The sequence below is a fragment of the Neolamprologus multifasciatus genome, chromosome 11 (genome assembly GCF_963576455.1).
Source record: "Neolamprologus multifasciatus chromosome 11, fNeoMul1.2, whole genome shotgun sequence".
Classification (NCBI taxonomy): domain Eukaryota; kingdom Metazoa; phylum Chordata; class Actinopteri; order Cichliformes; family Cichlidae; genus Neolamprologus; species Neolamprologus multifasciatus.
Window position 1 is genome coordinate 18,836,092 of NC_140449.1, and position 22,601 is coordinate 18,858,692.

At 40.5% G+C, this 22,601-nt stretch overlaps 2 protein-coding genes across 4 annotated transcripts in view; one reads left to right on the forward strand and one right to left on the reverse strand.

The window, feature by feature from the left end:
* Positions 1–22,180, forward strand: part of LOC146508198 (uncharacterized) — a 64,352-nt gene extending 42,172 nt beyond the window's left edge. For all 3 annotated transcript variants that reach the window (XR_014876666.1, XM_085176131.1, XM_085176132.1), the window contains one exon: positions 1–22,180. This exon is cut by the window's left edge. The gene's annotated coding sequence lies outside the window, so the exon portion shown is untranslated.
* Positions 1–22,601, reverse strand: part of znf804b (zinc finger protein 804B) — a 34,202-nt gene that overhangs the window by 10,053 nt on the left and 1,548 nt on the right. The window contains 1 exon segment of the mRNA XM_085176122.1: positions 823–960. Within this exon segment, the coding sequence (XP_085032248.1) occupies positions 823–960 (138 nt within the window).

Consider the following 22,601-nt stretch of genomic DNA (forward strand, 5'->3'; position numbering starts at 1 on the left):
TTTGAAACAAGATAAAGTACAAGAAAATTTTGGACTTCGGCCCGGTTTTTGCATGCTGCTTGGATAAAGTTCTTAACATTTATCAGATCACTGACAACTCTATTGGGTCATAACAATGTCCCTATTTGCCATCACACAATAAGAAAGGCTGTTTACTTTCCTACAATTCCCATTAATATTACCTTATTTGATTCATGCCCAGTTTGCAAAGTTATAACGCACATTGTCAGACAAAATGACCCATTTATTAATATCTGTAAACATAAAACTTGTTGTAGCAAAATACTTATTTACTGTGTATGTCTAGTATATACAGTACCACAGTTACTTTATTAACTCTACTATAGTATTCATACTAGAGACTCATTTTTTATTATTATCTTGTTTTTGTTAAAGCATCTTTGGATATTTGCTTTAGGTGCTACGACTTCAATTACCCTGTGCTGGATCAATGTGGGCTATTTAATTTTATATCAGCCTGTTCAACTGGAAACCTATAATATAATTGGAGTGCTAGGTGTGTGCGTATAGGCTGTTTGTGTTTGCTTCTGTGCTTTCTTCAAGTTGAAGTGTGCCACCTCAGTATGTGTGCTTGTAAGAAATGATGCGGTTGTCACACTCCTACTGTTACCTGGTGAGAAACTGTGCCCAATGGGCAGACTGACATGGACATGTAAAGCAGCTTTCCATCAAAACGCATAATACTAACACACCCAAAGTCTACAAGAAAATACGGTTAAAAAGAAAAGAGAGAGAGAGAGAGAGAACCTGTGTGTTAGTTTTTGTGTCCCTACACAGTGTGTATGTGTGCATCTCGTGTACCTGTTTGTGCGCATGGTCGTAGGAGTTGATGTGGTTGTCAAACTCCTGGTGTCTGAGGTACTGCTTGTCACACAGCTCACAGTAGAAAAGAGCCTTCAGATCCTCCACCGAGCAACCCAAAGCCCTCTCCGTGCATTCCTGGAGAAAGAGATGGGAAGAATGAGTGAACATGTTGGATGGATTGGGAAAGAGAAATGAGAAAGACTCAAGCTAGAGGCATAAACAGACAACGATATAAAGGGTTAGAGAGGTAGAGATAGAGAGCAAGAGGAGTCAGGGAGTGGGGATGGGGGGATCAAGAGAATGGAAGATTGTTAGCCATTTAGAGGAAATCTGCATCCCAGAGAAATCAGCAATATTAGCCTCCGCATGTGCTCTGCATAAAACTGTTAAAACGGCTTGCCATTAAAGCATGCTGCCTTTGCTGCCACTGCAGGAGGCTGGACAAAGCCGCTGAAGCCCTGTGCTCATGGCAACTTGAGCCTGGGGGCACGTTTAATACAGCCGCTATAATAGAAACTTGTGTATGTGCTAAAATGGCAAATAGTCTGAATCTCTCTGTGAGGAAACTGATGTTTGACAGATGCCCCCCCCCCCCCCCCCCCCAAACAAAAAAACCCCCTAAGCATCTGAAACGCACAACTTGGACTTTTTGTACAGACAAATACACACAGAGACATGCAGGTAAATAGCACATGTATAGAGATACAGATACACAACCGCTATGCAAATGGCACATGGACCTTAGGGAGTAAATCGCTTGTCTGCATGCTCACATCAGCCAGAGGGCCTTTTTTATGGTCTGAATACATGCACAGTGTTGTGTACAATAGATGTGTATGCTTCCTTGTGTGTGACTGTGTGTGTGTGTGTTGAGGAGTGTGTGCATTCATGCCATGCTCTGCTTCAGAATGTAATTTCCCTGAGGCTAGGGGCTGCCAATAAACACTATTGAATTCTGTTCTACACTGACATGATGGGAATTTAATTTGAGGTTGTCACTTCTTTCTCTCTCTCTCTGCTTCTTTCCTTTCCTTCTGTCCATCTTCTATCTCTCGCTCCCTCTCTTTTGTAGCACTTATTCCGTCCCTCCTTTTTATGCTCCTCCTTCAAATCACTCTTCTTCTCTTTCACTTCACACTCCCCACTCCCTTTCATCCTCTCTATTTGCCTTTTTCTCCCTTTCTGGCATCCTCTTTTTTTCTGTTTGAGTCCCGGGTCAGGCAGTGACAGAGTCTATTGGCCCCAATTTGTTTCAGTAATATGCCTGCACACAGGAACAGAGGTGAGAGGAAGAGAAGGGGAGGATAAGAGTGCAGGCAAGAGGAGAAATAACCCCTGCCTGCATCACAAACACACATACAGACTCTCACAAGCACCTCAGCGTTATTATTGCCAGTAACAATCATCATTAAGCATTATTTGCTACATCCAGGTACTCTACTCACATACATTAACCTGCAAAAGAACTTGCTCTTCCTCTGGCCGTGCAGGAATTTATCCAGTATGTGTGAAGGGTAAGGGAGGCTGAAGGACAGGGTGGTAGGACTCTCCTATACTAAAATCAACACAAAGGTAACTAATATATATTGATCCTGTGACATTCCAAGAGTGCATGGTATTGATCTGCCTCGCAGGCTTAAGTCACTGCAAGAAAATGATCCAATCACCCGGAGCAGTGCTCATTTGAGTGCTGCCGGTGTGATAAGATTGAGATAATGAATGCTGTGAATTGGTCAATTGTAGGGCTTATGCAAGATTACATAGGAACCGTGTAAGTGAATGTCAGTGGATGTGTGTACATGGGAGGTTTTGTATATTTCTGTGCACTTGCCTTTCCCAAACCCTTTCTTCTCACCTCTCTGACTCTGTCAGGATAATTACTTTTAACAACGAGAAAAATATACATAGAAAGACGTGAGAAAAGGTGTGAACGCATCAAAGTCGAAACGTGCACTTAAGTGTGCGTGCGTGGGCCAACTCAGAGGCCATTTGTTTATGTCAGAAGCGTCTTGGCAAGAGGTTGCCCATTTTTCTGCTGAATGCTGAAATCAAGCATGCTAGCTTTCATTTGGTTTAAATGTATACATCTCATACAAGTTTCCACTATAGGCACTCTTATAGAAACACATCTACATAGTTAGTCCCCTCTTATACACACACTTATGCATGCACAGTCACACATAATGTGTCAACCTGATATACCGGTGCCAAATTAATCTAGACCTCAATTTACCTCACTGGCATGAATCTGTTTGCAGAATAAGCACAACTGATGTATCTGCAGACCTGAATGGACAGTGATTGTTTGCATGATTATGCGTGTGAGTGTTTATGCAGAGCTGTGAGCATCCATGCTTTTTTTTCTTTTTCTTTGCGCTTATCCACAGTTTGTAGGAGAAGTGCCAAATTATCCCTTTTTATAGCTGAAATTGTGCCACAAATAGGAGTCGTTTTGGACCATGACCAGAGTTTCAGACACACAGTTTAATGTCTTTGAGCTGCTGTGGAAATGAACAGGTCACGCTTAAAGTGTTTTACAGACGTGGTCTGTCAGCATTTGAGAATATGTGCACTGCAAACTAATGATATACAATATATTTATGAAAATGCCCCCAAACATGAATATCCTTTTGGGAACGTCTGGGAGTTCTATAGATTTAAACTGTGGCAGCACCTTTTCTGATTCACTGCCATCATTACAGTTCAGACAGCCCCTTTTTTTTCTTTTTGATGACTCCTATGGTATGTAAAATCAAAAAATGCTCATTAGCAGTGAACATGCTGCACTGAGGCTTGTGGAGATGATTTTAAATAACCGTAACTACATTTTTTTTTTTTAATTCTTCATCTCTGAGTTGACCTTCAAGACTGCTGAACAGCACCATAAATCAAAGAACCATATGATAATATGCTTATCAGTGTCATAATGTAACTCTTACATCTTGACATTGAATTGAACTCAGGTGGAACCATGTGAAGGACAAAGAGGAAGCTGGATGAATCTATGAGGTTTTCAAGTAATTAATTAATAAGATTTCCAGCTAAAGACAGCTATAGGATACTTCACTCACTGAGCTGAATTACAGCAGCAAACCATGCAGGCCATAATGAGAAACTTCTTGCAGAATAATTAGGACCCTTTAAAAATACCAAATGGAGTTGGTGGCATATCTCTGAAATATATTATAACTTAAATATGACTCTTTGAAAGCCACTTGAGCTAATTTCAATAGGATAGTCAAATATTTTGAGTAAAAAAAAAAAACACATTTAAGTGGTGTCTGTGTAAGAGTATATGAGTGGTTATGTATTCTGAAAAATCAAAGAAAACTCGGGCTGAAAACACTTTACTTGAAGCTTTCATTTTATGCTCGACGTGGTAAACAGTGGGAGAAATAGTCTGTAGTCGTTTACAATTTGTTGTCTGCGTGACTGACGTGACAGTTTGTTATGATTTGATCAAATGCATTATAATAAAGAATTAAAATCTCATTCCCTGCCTGCTGCCCTCGAGCTAAATTGTTTCCCTCTCCTCACTGGTCACTTTCTTGTAAGTTGTAATTAAATATTGAACAACATTCTTGTAGATTCAACTTAGTGATAGAATGAAGAACGGTTACAGGCTTTTGCGCTGATATTATATTAAAGCTATACTGTAACATTATTTTGAGAGCCATTCGCTTCTTTGATCTAATGTAAAACAAAAGTGGTTGTGTGGGTGAGACATATGCGGAGAGATCATGACCTCCTCCAAGGACATGATGAATGCACTGCCAGGGAAGTTTCCAAGTGGAGCATGGTCGAAGGAAAAACATTCATTTTTGATAAGGATCGAGGGATGAAGCCAGTCACACTGTCTCATGAATAGGCGTGCCTATTCACAGCTGCTTGGGGACCCGGGCCCAAAGGGGGACCACAGATTTTATCCCTCGCCAATCTGCAATGACATTTCAGTGGGAAAACTCCCTAATGGTGGCCGTGCTTAGGGTGTGTGCTAAGAACACCAGCTGTTTCAGATTGTGAGCATGTGCTACTGAGCTCTAATAGGCTTTATTGTAAGTTGCTATTTGATGTTATGTTGTACATAGTTATCATTTGTTAATAACCCAGTTTGACATTTGGTCAGGATATTGGCATTTGTTGAAGCTGGCACCACCTTTGTGCCCCACTAGTTAAAACTGTAGACTAAATTTGATAAGAAACACCTTTTTATTTGACTAAAGAAGTGGAATGGCCAAATAAAAAAGCAATATGTTTACACTTACCACATGACACCCTGAGATATACACACAGCCAACACAGAGATGTTGATATAAAAATATTGTAATTGTATTACTGCAAATTTTGGAAGCATTTCATGTACTTTTTCCACTTAATTCATTTTCTGCCTCTCCCTTTCTCTGTATATTCGTCAGTGTGCTTAAAAAAGAAATAAATGAATGGGAATAGTTACACATCCGGGTGGAGAGCACTTGAACAGTATTGGAAAACAAGTGCAAATTTTGCATCTCCTCAAAATTATGAAGCACTTTGGCTCGGACCTACTCGAATGTAACTGATCAGATGTGATAATTGTTAACAGCACTGCAACACGAGCTTTAATCGCAATCCCGGTTCAGTGTGAAATTCAAAAAATAGGGCGAAACAACACTCGTGCATGCATAATAAATCCACGACGAGAGAGCGAGAGCGAGCCTTGTAGCACAGAACTGATAGAAACAGATTCTCTCTGTTCATATATATTAACTTCAACTGAAGAGAACTTCTACTGCAGGGGGTGGAGGAAAAAATATGGTAAAAACTTGATGAGTATGACCAACTTTGAAGAAACTATTGTTATAGAATTTACCGTCGCAGAGCTGCTGCAGACACAGAGCATACAAAATACAGGCCAATTAGCAGTTTTCTCTTTATTGCTAATTCCGCTTCGCTTATGCATGCCGTCTGTGATGATGCCTTAATCTTACTATTAGAGAGTATATTTTAATTTTTCAATAATGTGCTGTTGTTCTTTTAATTGACTTATCTAGCAATGAAGCATATTAAGTGTTTAAATATAAAAGGACTGATCACTTTGTTATCAGCTGATGCTCCTGTTTGTAATTCACATACGTGTGTATGGCCCATATGAAGCATGATATCCAAAAGTGCTCTCTTTCTCTCTCTTACTGGCTGAAATCTTTTTCTTCTTCTCGTTTGTTCTGGAGGTTTTAGACGTTTCAGCGGTAAAGAGAAGAAAATGTGACGAGGTGAGAAGCAAAAACTATGACAAACAGACATGTGACTTTACAGAACTTCTAATTGTTACCTCTGGTTTTGAGAACAATTCAATAAACAATTCCAAAAGGTGTATCAAGCCCAATTAAATCTTTAATTATCTTCCGCTATAATTATCACCCTAACTTAGCAACGGCAATGAACAGAAAAAATGATTTGAAATTAAAAATAATTCAGCAAGTTTTTTTTTTTTGCCTTGTGCTTCGCTCTGCTCTCTCAAATCATTTACATTAATCTGCCACTCTTTTTTCTCTCTACCTGTGTCTAAAGCGCTCCTGTGACGTGTTTCCGTCAGATGCGTTCACACTCGCACGAGTGCCTGGCAGCGCAGTGAGATTTCTTGCATTTTTTTCGGTAGCCGGTGACAGTTGTTGACCCGAGGCCTAAATTACTCATTACTGTAATGACCTGTAAAGCTCAGTGGCAGACATTTTTGTGCACAAACATGCATGCCAAGCAGGATAGCTTAGTGTTAATGAGCTGATATTTGCAGCCCCGATGTATCTCCCTTGACTGCCTTTAATATGCCTGCGTGCTCTGTGCTACCCACCCATTTTTCCATTTACTGTGGAAAAATCTACGCCCTGGCTTTACGGTGTTTTTGTCTGTGTGCAACTGTCTGATGTTGTTTGTACGTGTGTTTGTATATCTTTGTTTACTCCAGATCGTTACTGCCAGTTAGAGGTATGGCCAAAACAAGTAGATGGAATAACCACAGCCAAAATCACAGATGTGTTGACCATACATATGGTCATTAGGGCTTTTTCACAGCCAAAAGGACAGATGTTTTAGTACCAATGAGTTTCATAATCTCTCAAACTACCAGCAACTTCTGTTAAAGAGAAAGTAGAAAGGCTAAAATATTTCACAAAGTGAGACTCCAGCAAATAAAAGCACAATGTGTATACCAGGAAACTTCTGTCAGGTGTGCCATATTTCATTGTTTGTGTGTGTGTGTAAACTGTAACTATCTAAAGCACAATCCTCTACACCATGACATCATCAGTGAGTACCGTGAAGTATAACAAATTGTTACCGCTCCTTCTGACCTTTTAAGCTGAGCTGCATGCACAAACCAAACTGAATAAGTAAATAATAGCGAGAGATTTTATTGGATTATTTCTCCTGCCCCTTTGTTGCCATTTCTGAAACAAAGAATAGATTCAATCCTTAATTTCTTTCCATCCATTGTAGCTGACATGGACATTTATGTTGACTCTTAAATCTGATTCTTATTTTTAATTGTTGCTATTTCAGTCCAGTAAATATTTACACATATATAGCATATATACAACACATTTGTATGGTCTTTCTATGGACTTTGAATGAGGAAAAATGGGAAAGGATACAATTCCTTTTTTAATTACACATTGGATGTAATATTCACAATAACAATGAACCTCTGTTTTGTCTAGACACACAAAAAATGAGGAAACTGGACAAGTGGAGGACAAAAGAAAAAGTGAGAGGCCTAAAAAAATATCTAATGCAGATAAACAGTATCTGAAAATCATGTCCTTCAGAAACAAAAAAAAATCCAGCAAAGACCTGACACAGGACCTGAGAGATGCATCTGGCCCATTTGACACTGTCAAAAATGATCTCAGTCGACGGTGGATGAACCCATTCTTAAGGAAGGGAAACGAGGAGAAAAGGCTGAGGTATGACAAATTACACAGGAAATTTATATAGTGCAAAATGACAACAACAGTTGCCTAAAGGCGCTTTATATTGTAAGGTAAGTAAGTAGGGAAAGTATTTTACGCCACCCTACAATAATACAAAGAAAACAGAGAAAACCCCAACAATAATATGTTATTATTTATGAGATGAATATAACAAATAGTTAAATACAGAAAGGTGTATAAACAAATAGTGAATGACAAAGGTGACTGAAGAAGAAGCACTCAGTGCATCACTGGAATCCTCCAGCAGCCTAGACCTGTTGTGATGTAACTAGGGATAATTCAGGGTTACCTGATCCATCCCTAACTATATACTTTATCAAAAAGGAAAGTTTTAAGCCTAATCTTAAAAGTAGAGACGGTGTCTGTCTCCTTAATCCAAACTAGAAGCTGGTTCCACAGAAGCTGCGCCTAAAAACTGAAGCCTCTGCCTCCCATTCTACTTTTAAATACTCTAGGAACCACAAGTAAGCCTGTGGTCTGAGAGCAAAGAGTTCTAATGGGGTGATTGGATAGGGTAGTATAAGGTCAGTAAGATTTTTCAAGACTTGTATGGGAGGAGCAGGATTGTAAATTCTGGATTTAACAGGGAGCCAATGAAGAGAAGCCAATATAGGAGAAATATGCTCTCTGTTTCTCGTACCTTTCAGTACTCTTGCTGCATTTTGGATCAATGGGAGGCTTTTTAGGACTTCCTGATAATAATGAATTACAGTAGTCCAGCCTAGAAGTAATAAATGCATGAACTAGTTTTTCAGCATCACTCTGAGACAGGATATTTCTCATTTTGAATATATTACACAAATGGAAGAAAGCAGTCCTACATAATTGTTCAATATTGAAGGAATTCTGAAGTTGAATACAGAAGCACATGTCCTGGTCAAAAACAACTCCAAGATTCCTCACAGTGTTACTGGAGACCAAGGTAATGCCATCCAGAGTAAGAATCTGACTAGAAACCATATTTCTAAGATTTTCAGGGCCGAGTACAATAACCTCAGTTTTATCTGAATTAAGAAGCAGAATGTTAGCGGTCATCCAGGTCTTTATGTCTTTAAGACATTCCTGCAGTTTAACTAAATGGTGTGTGTTATCTGGCTTCATGGATAGACAAAGTTGTGTGTCATCTGCATAACGGTGAAAATGTATGCTATACCTTCTGATGCTGCTGCCTATGGGAAGCATGTGTAATGCAAACAGAATTGGTCCTAGCACTGAACCCTGTGGAACTCCATAATTGTGCGAAGAGGACTCTCCATTTACATGAATAAATTCAAGTCTATTCGTTATAAATGATTTAAACCACTTCAGTGCAGTACCTGTAATACCTACAGAGTGCTCTAATCGTTCGAATTATTATGGTCGACAGTATCAAACGCTGCACTAAGGTCTAGCAGGACAAGCACAGAGACGAGTCCACTGTCAGAGGCCATAAGAAGATCATTTGTAACCTTCACTAAAGCTGTTTCTGTGCTGTGATGAGCTCTGAAACCTGACTGAAACTCTTCAGATAAGCCATTCCTCTGCAGATGATCTGTTAGCTGTTTAACAACTACTCTTTCAAGGACTTTTGATATGAAAGGAAGGTTGGAGATTTGCCTATAATTAGCTAAGACTGCTGGGTCTAGAGATTGCTTTTTGAGTAAAGGTTTAACTACAGCCAGCTTGAAGGCCTGTGGTACATAGCTGATTATTAGAGATAGGTTGATCCTATTTGTGATTGAAACATTAATTAATGGCAGGACTTCCTTGAGCAGTCTTGTAGGAATGAGGTCTGAAAGACATGTTGATGGTTTGGAGGAAGTAATTATTGAAGTTAACTCAGAAAGATCAAGTGGAGAAAAAGAGCCTAAACAAATATCAAGGGTACTGAAAGTAGCTTTACACAATGTTACATCTGTGAGATGATTATGAGCAAGTTTTTCTCTAATGGTTAGAATTTTATTTGTGAAGAAATGATTTCTCCAGCTTACGAGTTATCTGCTTTAAGGTGAGTGTTTGAGAGTTACACTAGGAAATCAGGTACTTCTCTTTTTCAGAGGAGTTACAGTATCTAAAGTGGTATGCAGTGAAGAAGTAAAAATATTAACAAGATAATCAACCTCTGTGGGAGTAGCATTCAGATAGCTGCTCTGAATTGTGTTGGCGCAAGGCATTGAAGAAGATAACAGTGGATGAATTATATCCTTAAACTCAATTACAGCTCTTTCAGAAAGACAGCTGCTGTGATGAAATCTTTTCCGTACCTCTGTGTAATCCATTATTGTAAATGTAAATGTTATTAGGAAATGATCAGACAAAAGACGGTTTTCAGGAAATACTGTTAAATGTTCAGTTTCTATGTCATATGTCAGAACTGGACTGAATAATCAACAAAAAATACAGTCAGCTTTTGATCTATCATGCAATGTCATCTGGAAAGAGTCTCCTGATTGTTGACAGCATCCTGTAAAACACACTGCTATTGCACTAAACGTACACCTGGATAAAAACACACACAGTGGAACACTTGCAGTTATGATTGGCATCGGACCTCAAAATTATTGAAGCAGTGTAGGATCATACTGACAAAGAACAGAACAAAAGACAGCAAACATCCAAGGAAAAGCTTTAAAAGTCCTTCAAGAAGCCTGGAGAACTATTTCTGAGAGCTACTTAAAGAAATGATGAAAAAAGCTTGTCTAAGAGAGTTCAGGCTGTGTTGAAGAATAAAAGTGGCCATAGCAAATTTTGACTTTCAAGCTAGTTGGAAGCAAGTATTCTAGTTTTGCAGTCTATGTTTTATTAAAATGCACATCAGAAAGCCTAAAATTTGTTACTATGTAAATACTTTCAGTCTGTCTGTATGTTTGGCTTTCACACATTTCTAAACAATGTTACAGCTGTAAAAAAAAACTGGTCTGAACATATCTGTACGAATATATATTCTGTTGATAGATTATAAGGCAATACCACCCAAACATAAAAGAAGTGAAAAAAAATAATAAAAGAACTTTATTCAAAAGCCTCAAAATAGCTGCACTGCTTTTGTGTCGGGCTACAGTAGGGAGTCTGTAGCATCGACAAATTGCAGTGCTCTCCTGTTGAAGCCATAAATCTATGATTAGTCACAAGGCCCAACCAAACGATCACTCAGCAAGCAATCAAAATTTAATTCCCTGTCCATCACAATGCAAGGCCAAAAAGCTCCCACTGCTGATGTGTCCACCCCTCCCTGCCCTCATCCCCTCTGTCTCTCTCTATTTCTCCTCCCTATTCAACAGGGCTACCTTGTTTTCACGGAGTTATTCAAGCGCTCTACCATTGATCAATCCTATTCTGTGCCCACATTTAAAATCTGTCCACCTCTCAACATCGCCACTCTCCTCACTCAATCTCTCTGTGTTCATGCCATCCTGAATACAATGTGAACTTAGCCTCTGGCTTGTGCGGCATGAGTTAAACTGATTCACCCGGGTAGAGCATAGCTTACAGACACAAAAAGCAGAGGACATCTTAAGACATTTTCGCCACTTGAACAAACATAACCCATAGGTGCTTTCTAGGATTTCTGTGAATTCAATTTGTGCTCTTTGGGAGACACAAACACAAAAGCGTGAACGCCTGCATGTAAATTCCCGGAATACCCAGGTGTTCTACAAACTGTGGTCTCCACTGTGGCTTTGAATGTATTTTTTATGATCCTACCTCTCACTTACTCGCTGTGCTCTTCAAGGACTTGCATTTGTTTCTGTGAAAAAGACAAAGATTCCCTTCCTGTTCTTTCACTGCACATCAAAGTGAAAATCATACACCAATTACAGGGAGACAAAGGATGGTGAGAACAATGGTGGGTGAGCTGAACTTTACCCGTCGTCTCTACTGTTTCTAAATGCGTATATTGTCAATGCTTTGTGTGCCGTCTCTTTTTTTGGCAACTCTTGTTTTCCTCTTTGATTCTCTCCAGAGCTGCTCTGAGGGGTGAAAATGATATCAGAAGAGCTTTAGAAGGATAGACTGGTGAGATGTGATGATCTCTTATTCTTTCACTGTTTTCCCTCTGATTGCTCCACCCACCATTTCTGTCAGTTTTATAAATTTATATTTTGCTTTCCTCCAAATTTTTTCCTCCTTATTGGTTCTTCTTTATGCACTAAAAACACTTGTCAGTCATACGTCTTTCAAACCTTGGGCTTATTAGGCTTTTCTCCTCTCTTGCTAAATGTCACTTCCAATATTAATTTTTTTTCTCCTCCCAGATAGCAGAAAGAAAAAAAAGTAGAAATATATGGACGATACACTCTTGACATTTAAATTACAGACACAACTGAAGACTGCATGGATAAATGGATATACAGCACTGTTAAGTTATTAGACCTGCAAACATAAAGCAGACACACACACACCCACGTTTTCTTTATACTCGTGTGCTGTCAATCACACTCCAGACAAGGCAGCTGACTGACTGCTTCAAAGGGGATTGAGGAGGATCTGTTAAAGGGATCAAACAAGGGCTGTAATCTGTCAGAGTGCGATGATACAGATTAGAGTGAAAGACAAGTTAAGGAGATGAAGGTAATCAGTTTGGGAAGTGACAGATTTAAGGAAGAGGATTAATATGATCGAAGATTACGCACTACTCTTAATGCTCGACTAAGTCTCGCCAAGTCAGAAACTTGCAAAGATGAGTGGCGAGTACGCGCGAGGAAAGAGTCGCTGAGGAATGATTGCTTTCTTTCAGACATTGCGCTTCCAGATTCTTTTGAAGTTTTCATGTAGGTGAGCTGTATGTGTGTTGGCTCATTTGTGCTATCAGAGGATAACACGAGTGTGTCCAATAAGTGAGTGATCTTTTCTTTGGCACATTACAGTGCGAGTGCATGGATAGCTAGAGATACTACAGATCAGAGGCTGAAATTGGAGACTGTCTGGGGACTTACACGCCAGCTGAGTGAATTGCTCTGTCATGCACAACAGTCCAACTTTTTGAAAGCTGGTTTTGCTGTGCTATATGATTTTGTAGCAGTTAAGACCTGGAGCTGGCCAGGATTGAAATCCCGCCAGGACTCTCTTCTCTGCTTTCAACATCCTGCTCGCCACATTCATTTCTTTCTCTGGGTGTCCCGTGCTATCATTCCTAACTTGTATCCAGCCCTCAGTACGGCTGCATTAGTATGTATGGCCGTGTAGCTCAGGGTTTAGAGGTTTATGTCCCCTAATAGACAGAGATTTGTCCTGTCACACCCACAAAGAGCTTACAGCGAGAGACAGAGGCAGAATGGCTCCTTCCACTCTGTGTGTTGAGGGTAAAGAAGGAACATTTATGTTCCCGTCTTATCTCCAGAGAGAAGGTTTCCATTTCTGCACAAATCATAAAGCCCTAATTTGTGCTTTTCTCTTCTTTTCTCCTGCACTTTCCATCTTCTTCTTTTCCCCCCTCTTGTTCTCGCTCTCTACCCCTTTCTCTGCCTCTTTTACTCACTATGATTGGATTAAGACCAAAGAAACAGAGTGTGGAGATGAGGAGGGGATGAGAGCTTATTAAGCATGTGAGAGGTGAGATGACATTAAGCTGTACAGAAAGAGATTGAGGAAGAGGTGTGTGACCACATGCACAAGTGTGTGTGTGTGTGTGCGTGTGCATGTACCGCACACTTCTGTATTTATCCTCATAGAAGGTAGGGTGAGAAGAGGGAGGAAGTGAGGCGTTTAGCTGTGGAGCACTTTAATCAAGGGGCGAGCAATCCTGCATGACCCACTCTGTCATCCATTATTGATGCCTGCCTCAGCCAGGCTGATGAATCATTAAGCCACTCATCAGGCCTGGGAATTCTGCCTTCTCCTCGGCCGATGACACTCATTTACATAAATCACACGCTGCTATTTTTCACACTCTTGCGCATAAATACAAACACACACCCACATACAGCCAAATACACAAAGTTCATACATGTTGGCTCGCTCTCTGATGGGCACGGCTCATACAATTTTTAATGCTTTCTGCAAAAAAAAACCTCTCCAAAAAACCTCATTTGTGTCATACCTTGAAGAGCCAAGTTCATTTGAGCTGTGAATACAGATTCATAAAGGTTATACTGTACATGACAATAGCACTTAACAGCTGCAATCCTACAATACCCAGTAATTAAAGACAATATGCTCAAAATCCCATGGACTGCACAGAACATGTGTTGCCTTTCCTAAAAGACAACCATGTTTTGCACTCAAGCTAAACAATCGTATAACAATGCATAGGTAAGTGGAGAGGAGAGAGTGAAAGACAAGGAGACAAAAACAAGCAGAGAGAAATAGATCTTACAGAGTTTGAGTTTGCCTCTGGGTTATATGGCAGAGGAATCTTAGGGAAACTGATGAGCACCCACGCCATGCAGGCACACACGCACTCACACACGCAATCCAACAACATATTTCTTCTCATCGTTGTAGGGTTTCCCTTCATCTCCTCTCCTCCCCTCTCCATTCACCTCCCCTCCTGCTGTTTCCATGTCTTCCCATTCACTGTTGAAACTAATCCAGTACTACAGGGTAAGAATATACCTCACAGCAAGGGTAAGAAAGACCCCCCACCCCAGGGGCGGCTTGTCCAAAAATGCTGAAACACAAACATGCCAAACATACATGCACAATCAGACAGAGGAAACAGGCACACTGCCCATGAAGCCGTTAGCCAAGGCCTAGTGCGTAGCTGGAGGCTGCTCGTAGACCACTGTGATCCTGCCATCCCTGCAGCACGCAGCCAGGGCATTTCTGCACAATGCTAAGCTGAGCGCCTGGCATCTCCAATCTGCTAAACGCAGGAATGCTGCTGCTCATGATAATTACGGCGGGTTGTTTGCTCCATCACTGCTGATATGAAGACTGGTTGAAGCAAACGGCATGAATTATTAGTGTCTGCATCATGGCTCACGCTGCTGGTGGAGGTAACTCTGATATAATTCGATGCACTGTTACTGATGCATGACCGACTGCACTATCAGAATGTCCTAGTAGGTCTTATCTGCTGTAATACATAAACATGAGAGCACACAAGAATGAACACACATGGACTTTCATATGATGTTATGATAATACTACATGCATTTTTGCCCTGCTTCTACTATGATTTTATCAGGTTCACAGAGACTTTAAAAGAAAGGTAATAGCTCAATAATACCCTTTTTAACGTTCTGAATCCTTGAACCCAAAAATGACTTTTTTCAGTAAGTAAAGGTTTCTAACCACGTTGTACTAGATCTATTGTACATGTGCCATCATAGCAACTTGATAGCAGAGCACTACATCCCTAGTTTCTAGACAATGGAGAAACCTTTAAATTTCATATGTTTTACAGTAATCTAAGTCGCTCCGTTAATTTAATATGTGTTATGACTTTGAGCCATCTATGTGACTATACTGGCGTACCAGCAGTACACCAGTATAAGTCACATAGATCGCAGTGCACCATAACAGCCTATTCTGTTCAAGGCACAGCAAAGCACAACATGAAAGCCTTGATCTTATGTCAACGAATCCAGGGAAGTAAAACTTGTTCATATGCATTAAAATTTCTCTGCCACTTTGATCTCTAAATGCAAAGTGCCTGCTCGATTTCTTTCAGTCGTAGTTATTTTTATAAATCACCCTTATGCACATGAAAAGTGGAGAAAAAAAATATGATGTGAAGATCAAGCTGTGAAAGAAATCCAAGTTGCTTTATTCGGAAGGAGCCTCTTGGTCCCCGTTAAGCTGGGAGAATTTCCAGGGCTTCTGCTCAACTGGGAGGTGCTGGTTCACAGCCTCTCTTTCAGTGAGTCATCCCTTCTTCAGAGGAGAGATAATTAATTTGTCTGAGCTGCTCTTAACCCTGGCCTCCGTGTCAGCAGCCAAAACGCACGCAGGTAATCAAGAGCGCAGGTGCAAATTTCTGTAAGGCAATGCACATGCAAATATGCAGGCTGTATTTAGCGAGTTGCAGCTACATCACCTATATGAAAGAATGAATGCAGGTAGAGTGGCAGAATAAAAGGCAGAGGAGTAAAAGAGGTTATTGAAGAACAGAGAAACCGACCATCAAATAAAGCGCACCCTCTCTGCACTTTTGTTCCTTGAAGGATTTTTCAGCAATATTGCTACTGCAATATTACTCCCATCACCCACATGCTCACGTACAGGCATACTGTACACAGATATGCACACAAACACACACACAGCATACCTATCGCTCCTCTCTCTCTCTCTCTCACACACACATACACACACAATTCAAACGCCTAAACAGATGAACCTTTGACCTGCTAAAAAATGAATGGGCTTCAGAGATGAGATGAGAAGCAATAGGAGATGGATATAAGAGGTGTGTCAGGGAGAAGGGGCTGAGAGCAAAGGTAGTGGCTAGAGAAATGGTTAGAGGGGAAGACAAAAGCTAGCTGCAAATTATAGTTTAAAAGAAAAAAGGGAGGGTGGGCGGGCGGGGAGCAAAGTTTATACTGCAGAGAAAATCATGTCAAGGTAATTAAAGAGGATAAGACCGAACCCAGAATGAGACGTGACATCCTAATGACTGTGAAGCAAAAATGCTTTCATCTTCTCTTCTCTCACCTGTCTTATTTTAGTTTATTTTTTGCTATCTCACATATATGTTTTTTTTCTAGCACAAGCTCAACGATACATGTTTGATTGCTATGATTTGGGTATTTGTGTGTATGATTTTGTTATGAGCGTGTCTTTCAGTTTCCGCCAGAGCTGGTGTTCCAGATGGTTCATCAAACATCCCGTAATTATCAAACACTCACTAATTGTACGTGAGTGTGTGTTTATGTGCTGGTGTGTCTCCAGGTGATTATCTGAAGCTGTGATCACTAATGACCACACAGACAAACATCTGTCCCCAGGTAATATACAGAATGAGAGCTTGGCCATCTGCTGTGCCTGTGAGCAGGCACGTATGAGTCCACAGAATTCGTGTCTTTCCCACAACATTCGTATAATGCCAAGATCTGTGCTTTAAAGATGCTTGCTCATCCTGTGGCTATAAAATCAGCACGAGAGGCCCTCGCTATTCTTTTACCACAACTATTACCAAACGCTCAGCCACTCTTTGCCCTTTAGATATGCTCGCACACTCCCACACAAAGCCCTTGCAGGTTAAATCAGCCCTGCAGGCATCTTTGCCCTCGAAGCCATAGACATCGGACCCAAACTGGAGTTAATAAATTCTTCCAAATCATAAAGAGGTCAGGTAGAACTTTTAGTCCAAATAGAAGGTTGTAAATGTGTAAAAATACAAGCTCTCCGGGGTGAATCATCAAACGTTTTGTGATTGAAAAATACTTTTTTTTTGTGTAAGTTCAAATGGTCGTTGAATTCATTCAAGTCAAGGCTGTCTGTGCGTGTGTGTACATCTGTGTGCGAGCCGGCGTTGTCAGGAGGTAGCAAGTCAAAGATGCACAAATAAAGACTTGTCAGTAAAATAAATAAAGATCATCTCCAATGAACAAGCGCCACAAAGCTAGCGCGCACACAGGAGTAGAAGCACAAAGGCACCTACAGATAAGTAAAGGCTGAGGATGCTCAAACATCTTGCATCTCCTTCATTTCTCCATTCCTGAGGGCACGCTGCGCTGTTGTTAAGAGACTGGCAGGTTATGTCACCTCAGACGCTGGGTTCATTTACAAGCTACACAATGCATTCCAAACAAACAGGGAAGAAACTTGCAGGGTAGAAGAAAAAAAGCTAAGGTGGATTAATAAAAAAAATAAAATGAAGAAAGCTGAGAATCAAACTGGAAGAGCCAGAAAATAGAGAAGCAGCAGAGTATAGGCAGCACTTTTCCTCTGGGGAATCATCCTGGTTATCAAGTAGAGGTTATTATGCTATGAAGCACTAATGAATTCATTAGCTAAATGAAATGTCAATAAAGGCTTGAGAGAGTGTTAAAATCGATGCCAACTGTCTCTTTCTCCTGCTCGCCCTCCTCCTTCTTTTCATCCTATCTCACCCATCTGTCCCAATTATCCACCTTTCTCCCCAACACACACACACACACACACACACACACACACACACACACACACACACACCCTCTCCAGAGTGTTGAGCGTAAACTGTGATGGAGGACATTAGCGGTGATCAGTGGGAGCACTTTGCAGTGGTCAGCAGGAATGGTCCAGTCATACAGAACTTTCGCATTCAGCAGCACTCACCTGCTCACTCTCAAACGGCTCTAATGCCACTTAATGGCTGACTTGGTGCGTGTGCACGTGGATGTGTGCAATAACATTAGACTTTGTGTGAGCGACTGCAGCAAAGAGAGCCTTTACTCCGCAGCTGTGACAATACAGCAAGTCAACAGCTGCTCTTGAGCTTATCTCACAGACATTTCTTCATCTCAAGCTAACGTTTAACTCTTCTTCTTTCTGACATTTGCTGAACTGCAATTACCACCTTGATCCTCTCTTCTGAGTCCTTTTAACACTGAGTCTGGATCACTTACTATTATGACCATCATTTAAGGCCCCTGGGTTAGATTCTTGTGGAATGCATTAGCGTCCACGAGAAAACTAGCAAGCTAAATACCCAACCGGCTGGCTCATCTCACCTCTGTCCCCTTATTATGGCTTAATATTTAAAGCTAAACACTTGGCTCGCTCTGAACACAGCACTGTTTTTGTGCAGCTAAACAGTTGTTTCAAGGTAATTGTTCGGGGCATATGTTTAAATGCCACCTCATTTACATAAACACTGTTCAGCTCCCTGTGGAATCAATGAAAACAGGAGGGAGCAAATGTGAAGTCACAAACACACACACACACACACTGCCGCATTGGCACTCACTTTGACACCATGCTGGATAGCCAGTGATCTGTTTCCTGCAACGGCAGTGAAATATACATCAAAGTGGTCTTCAGGGGATGAACAGTAAGTATGCACATACACACACATACACACAGTCCACCCCCACTTCTAGTAGAATATTATAGCCATGAATGTGTGTGTATGTGTGTGTGTGTGTGTATGTGTGTGTGTGTGTGTAAAGGAAAACGAGAGAAAGACAGTTTGGATCCATTGGAACTGAGAGAAGCATCATGCATGACTTTGTCCTCTTTGCACACACCTTTTCGCTCCTGCTGTCCTCCCTCAATGTTGACGCCGAAACCAAAAAACCCAAAAAAACCTTTGAGGTGTTAACAAGAGATTTAGGAGTGACTCATCAGTGATGATTAAGCACTAATATACATGCAGGATCCGAAAATTAGAAACATCCAAGGGGCCTATCTTAGTGACTAATTGGCAGCAATAAAGTAGTAATAAATAAAATCCCAATCTAGATCTCCCATGCTACACTGCGTGGATGCTAACTAAGCAACAAAACAAAAGGATTTTAACAAACACAAGATTATTTTTTTTGTGGTAAAAAAGGGGGCAGTGTGTCCATTGATTGGCACCCAGTGTTTGCTTAATGCCGCCTTATCAAAGTGAAGACACAAGAAGTTACTCCTGACAAATCCCAGCTGTAAAATCCTTTGTAGTCAACTGATCTGAGCTAAATCAAAGAGCGTCTGCTGTTCTGCCTGGCGTGGCGTTCCCTACAACAGGACGGACGGGGGCAAAAGATGCTGCTCAGCATGTTTAACCACCTTGAAGAGGTGTGTTCAATTCACTGGTTCCTGACTGAAGGGCTAACTTTCACCTAACGCAGGCAGTCACATTTGAACTCCTTGACCACGAGCGCAGATTCTGTATCATGCTGACAGGCTCGAGCCTTGTCTAAACTAATATGGATAAATCTGAAAGCGAGTTTTTTTTTGACCTTCTAAACATGCTTGGCCAGCGTTTTGCTGAACTTTCCACATGTAGATTTATGTTCATTAGTTTGGACATGGCCTTGGAGGTAAATGATGTCCTTCGTACCATGAATAACACCTGAAAAACAGAGCTTGTAGTCTGCAAAATGTATTCAGTAAAATTCAAACTTCTATTTTTACTTGTCTCTGTCTCTTCACATGGAGGTCAGCTACAGTTAAGCCTGTAAGCTGCTATGGATTCAATGTTTTTTCTTTCTTTCTTCTTCTTTTTTTGTCAGGAACGCTTGAATCTACAGTATACTAAGGGTGAAAGGGAATCTTCAGAGCAGCTGCTGCTCATGTTTTTTGCTTGAATGGTTTTCTTTGATGGGATTTCTTCTTTTTGATGATATTTGAAGGGTTACAGATTTGAAATATGGCCTGTAGAGATTCCTAATTTTCAGTGTCAGATCTGATTTGATGGTTCACTGTAACAGTTCAACTATTTATAATCATGGGGCTTTTATGCTGAAGCCATGATGCCATATCACATCAGGTAAATCCCAGGTGTGAATAATAAAATGACGATGGCAGTTTTGCTGTTTTCATATTGTTTCTGCTTTTATCATATGGTATAAATCAAGTAGCATTTTGCCAGGATCGCACCTGTGCGTTTCTATTTTAATGTGAATTTTCAAAAGGGTGAAAAATCCCAATATCATAATGGCTTAGGTTTGTTGTATATACACATATAAACCTACAGCTTATTAGCATTTTATTGAAAAGAGAATCAAATGGGTTGTTGTTTATTACTTATTGATTTTGTGATGTGATATCTGTTTCTTAAATGTGGAAATGTATCCAATCTCAGCTTGAGTGCCGCTCTCTCAAAGCACTTTTTAATGACATTTTACTTTCACTTTTTTATCTTATTAACCACCTCGTGACGAATCTGTTTCCAATATTGTTCTGCAGTCGCTCGGAGAGAGAGGCACACCTCTTTGTCTTTATTGCTGAGTGACTGGGCACCCAGACAGAGCCTCTGTGCCTGGGTGCAGGTAAAAGACATTATGTTGCTTTTAACTTTCACTCTGAGTCTTACTTTATAATAGAGCAGAAATCTCAGCACATCCTTGCCACCATCTTATATCTCTCAGCTTTAAACCTTTATCATAATAACCCCAATGAAGCCTGGGAGCTGATATGCATCAGTCACACAGTAAAGTTGTTCTATATACAACGTAACCACTGCAGGAGCTTTGACCTCTTTAGAGTTTTTCCTCGCCTCCATACAACTAGGAAAAAGGTAAAACTGCACCAGAACTGTTCCAGAAACCTCTAAATTACTCTGATATTACACAACATATATCTGGATACAATATATCCTTTATACTTAGGCCAATTGCACCCAATGTATAATCTGGTATTAAACAGCTTCAAACATACTTTCTCAATGCTATGGATGAGGATACTAACGGATTTTGGTGTGCGGGAAACAACTGTAAGCTCATCCTATGTGTGTTATGAAAGTTTGACAAATCTTTAAAAGACATGCTACACTCTAACGGATTACTTATCCCAAACAAGTGACAAGTAGTTCAACGATTCTTCATAACATGCCGAAGTTGGAAAAGAATGGCTGCTCGGGAGCCTATGCATTCATTAATCTAATAATATAGACATGCCTAAAATAGTCATTAAGCTTCAAATTAATTCAAGTAAGAGTTCCTTTGAGAATTTAGAGTGATTTCAGGGAGGAGGTTAAACTTGTTGCAGGAGCAATAAAGACTGAGTGTTTAATGATCTTACAAGAAGATAAGAGGGTTCTGAGAAATGATCAAATATAACAGAAGAAGCCCTAATTTGTAGAAATGGAAACATGTGCTGCTCATGCTGAATCTAAACTGTGTGGCAGACGCACAGAAATCATTTCCGTGTGTTTAAAAGTTTGCAAGAATACTCCTTGCACCATCTCTGCCAGTCTGACTGTGTCTGCTCAACACTGTTCGCTCATTCCCATCACACAGTGAACTTGGGCCGAACATGACAGACTGGTAATGACTTCAGTATGAACACACACATACACACACACACTCACGCACTTATACACACATACCAGCTGCTCCTTTCCTCCTTTCTCATCAAACTTGTCATCAGCTCCGCCAGTTTGTCTCGTCTCACATTAAGAGCTCATGAATAATGTGTGATTACCAGAGACCCTTGGAGCAGCTCCTGGATGTACAACACACAAAACGCAAAACGTAGGCTACACACGCCGAGAGATATGGAGATGCAGAGACCACCCTAATTCACACGGTCTAAAATATCACATACATATTTACATTTGCTGCCATTTCTTTTGCTTCTCTCTATGCCTTGTTTTCATTGCTCTCTTACTCTTTAAAAAAAAAAAACCTTCTACTACACATATTCCTTTATCTATACAGGTGTGCACACAAACATGCACAGACCCTCAAATACACTGAAAGACAGTTTACAACTGAATGCCAGTTTCTTGGCTCAAAGGAATCATGAGCAGCGTGGAAAGGTCAGGAAACTATACTCTACAAGCCTAGACAGGTTTTTCTCTCTTTCTTTCTTACACACACACACACACACAGAGAGAGAGAGAGAGAGAAAAAACAAACACGTACAAATACTCCCCAGGTAATTAGGCCTATTTTTGTCAGGGCAACTCATTTCCTCCTCAAAGAACTAATGTAATTTGATTCGTTTAATTCCCATAGCCATGAGAGGGAGAAGGGGGCAAGGAGGGACAATGGCTTCATGGTTGGATACACCAATTTTTTTCCCTAAGCTTAAAATATTCACATCTCCTGCCCCCCCTCCCCCCAATCAAAAAACCTCCTTAAGGCTCAGGAAATTATCATCCTGTGCAAAAATATTCACCTATTCAGTACCATATGACAGCACGACTGAGTCTGCTGGGCACTTGAGTGTTTCTGTATCTCCCACAGTTTACACACACAAACACACACACACACATTTAGCTCCCTATACTTGGACTTCCGATGACATCACTTAACTTTA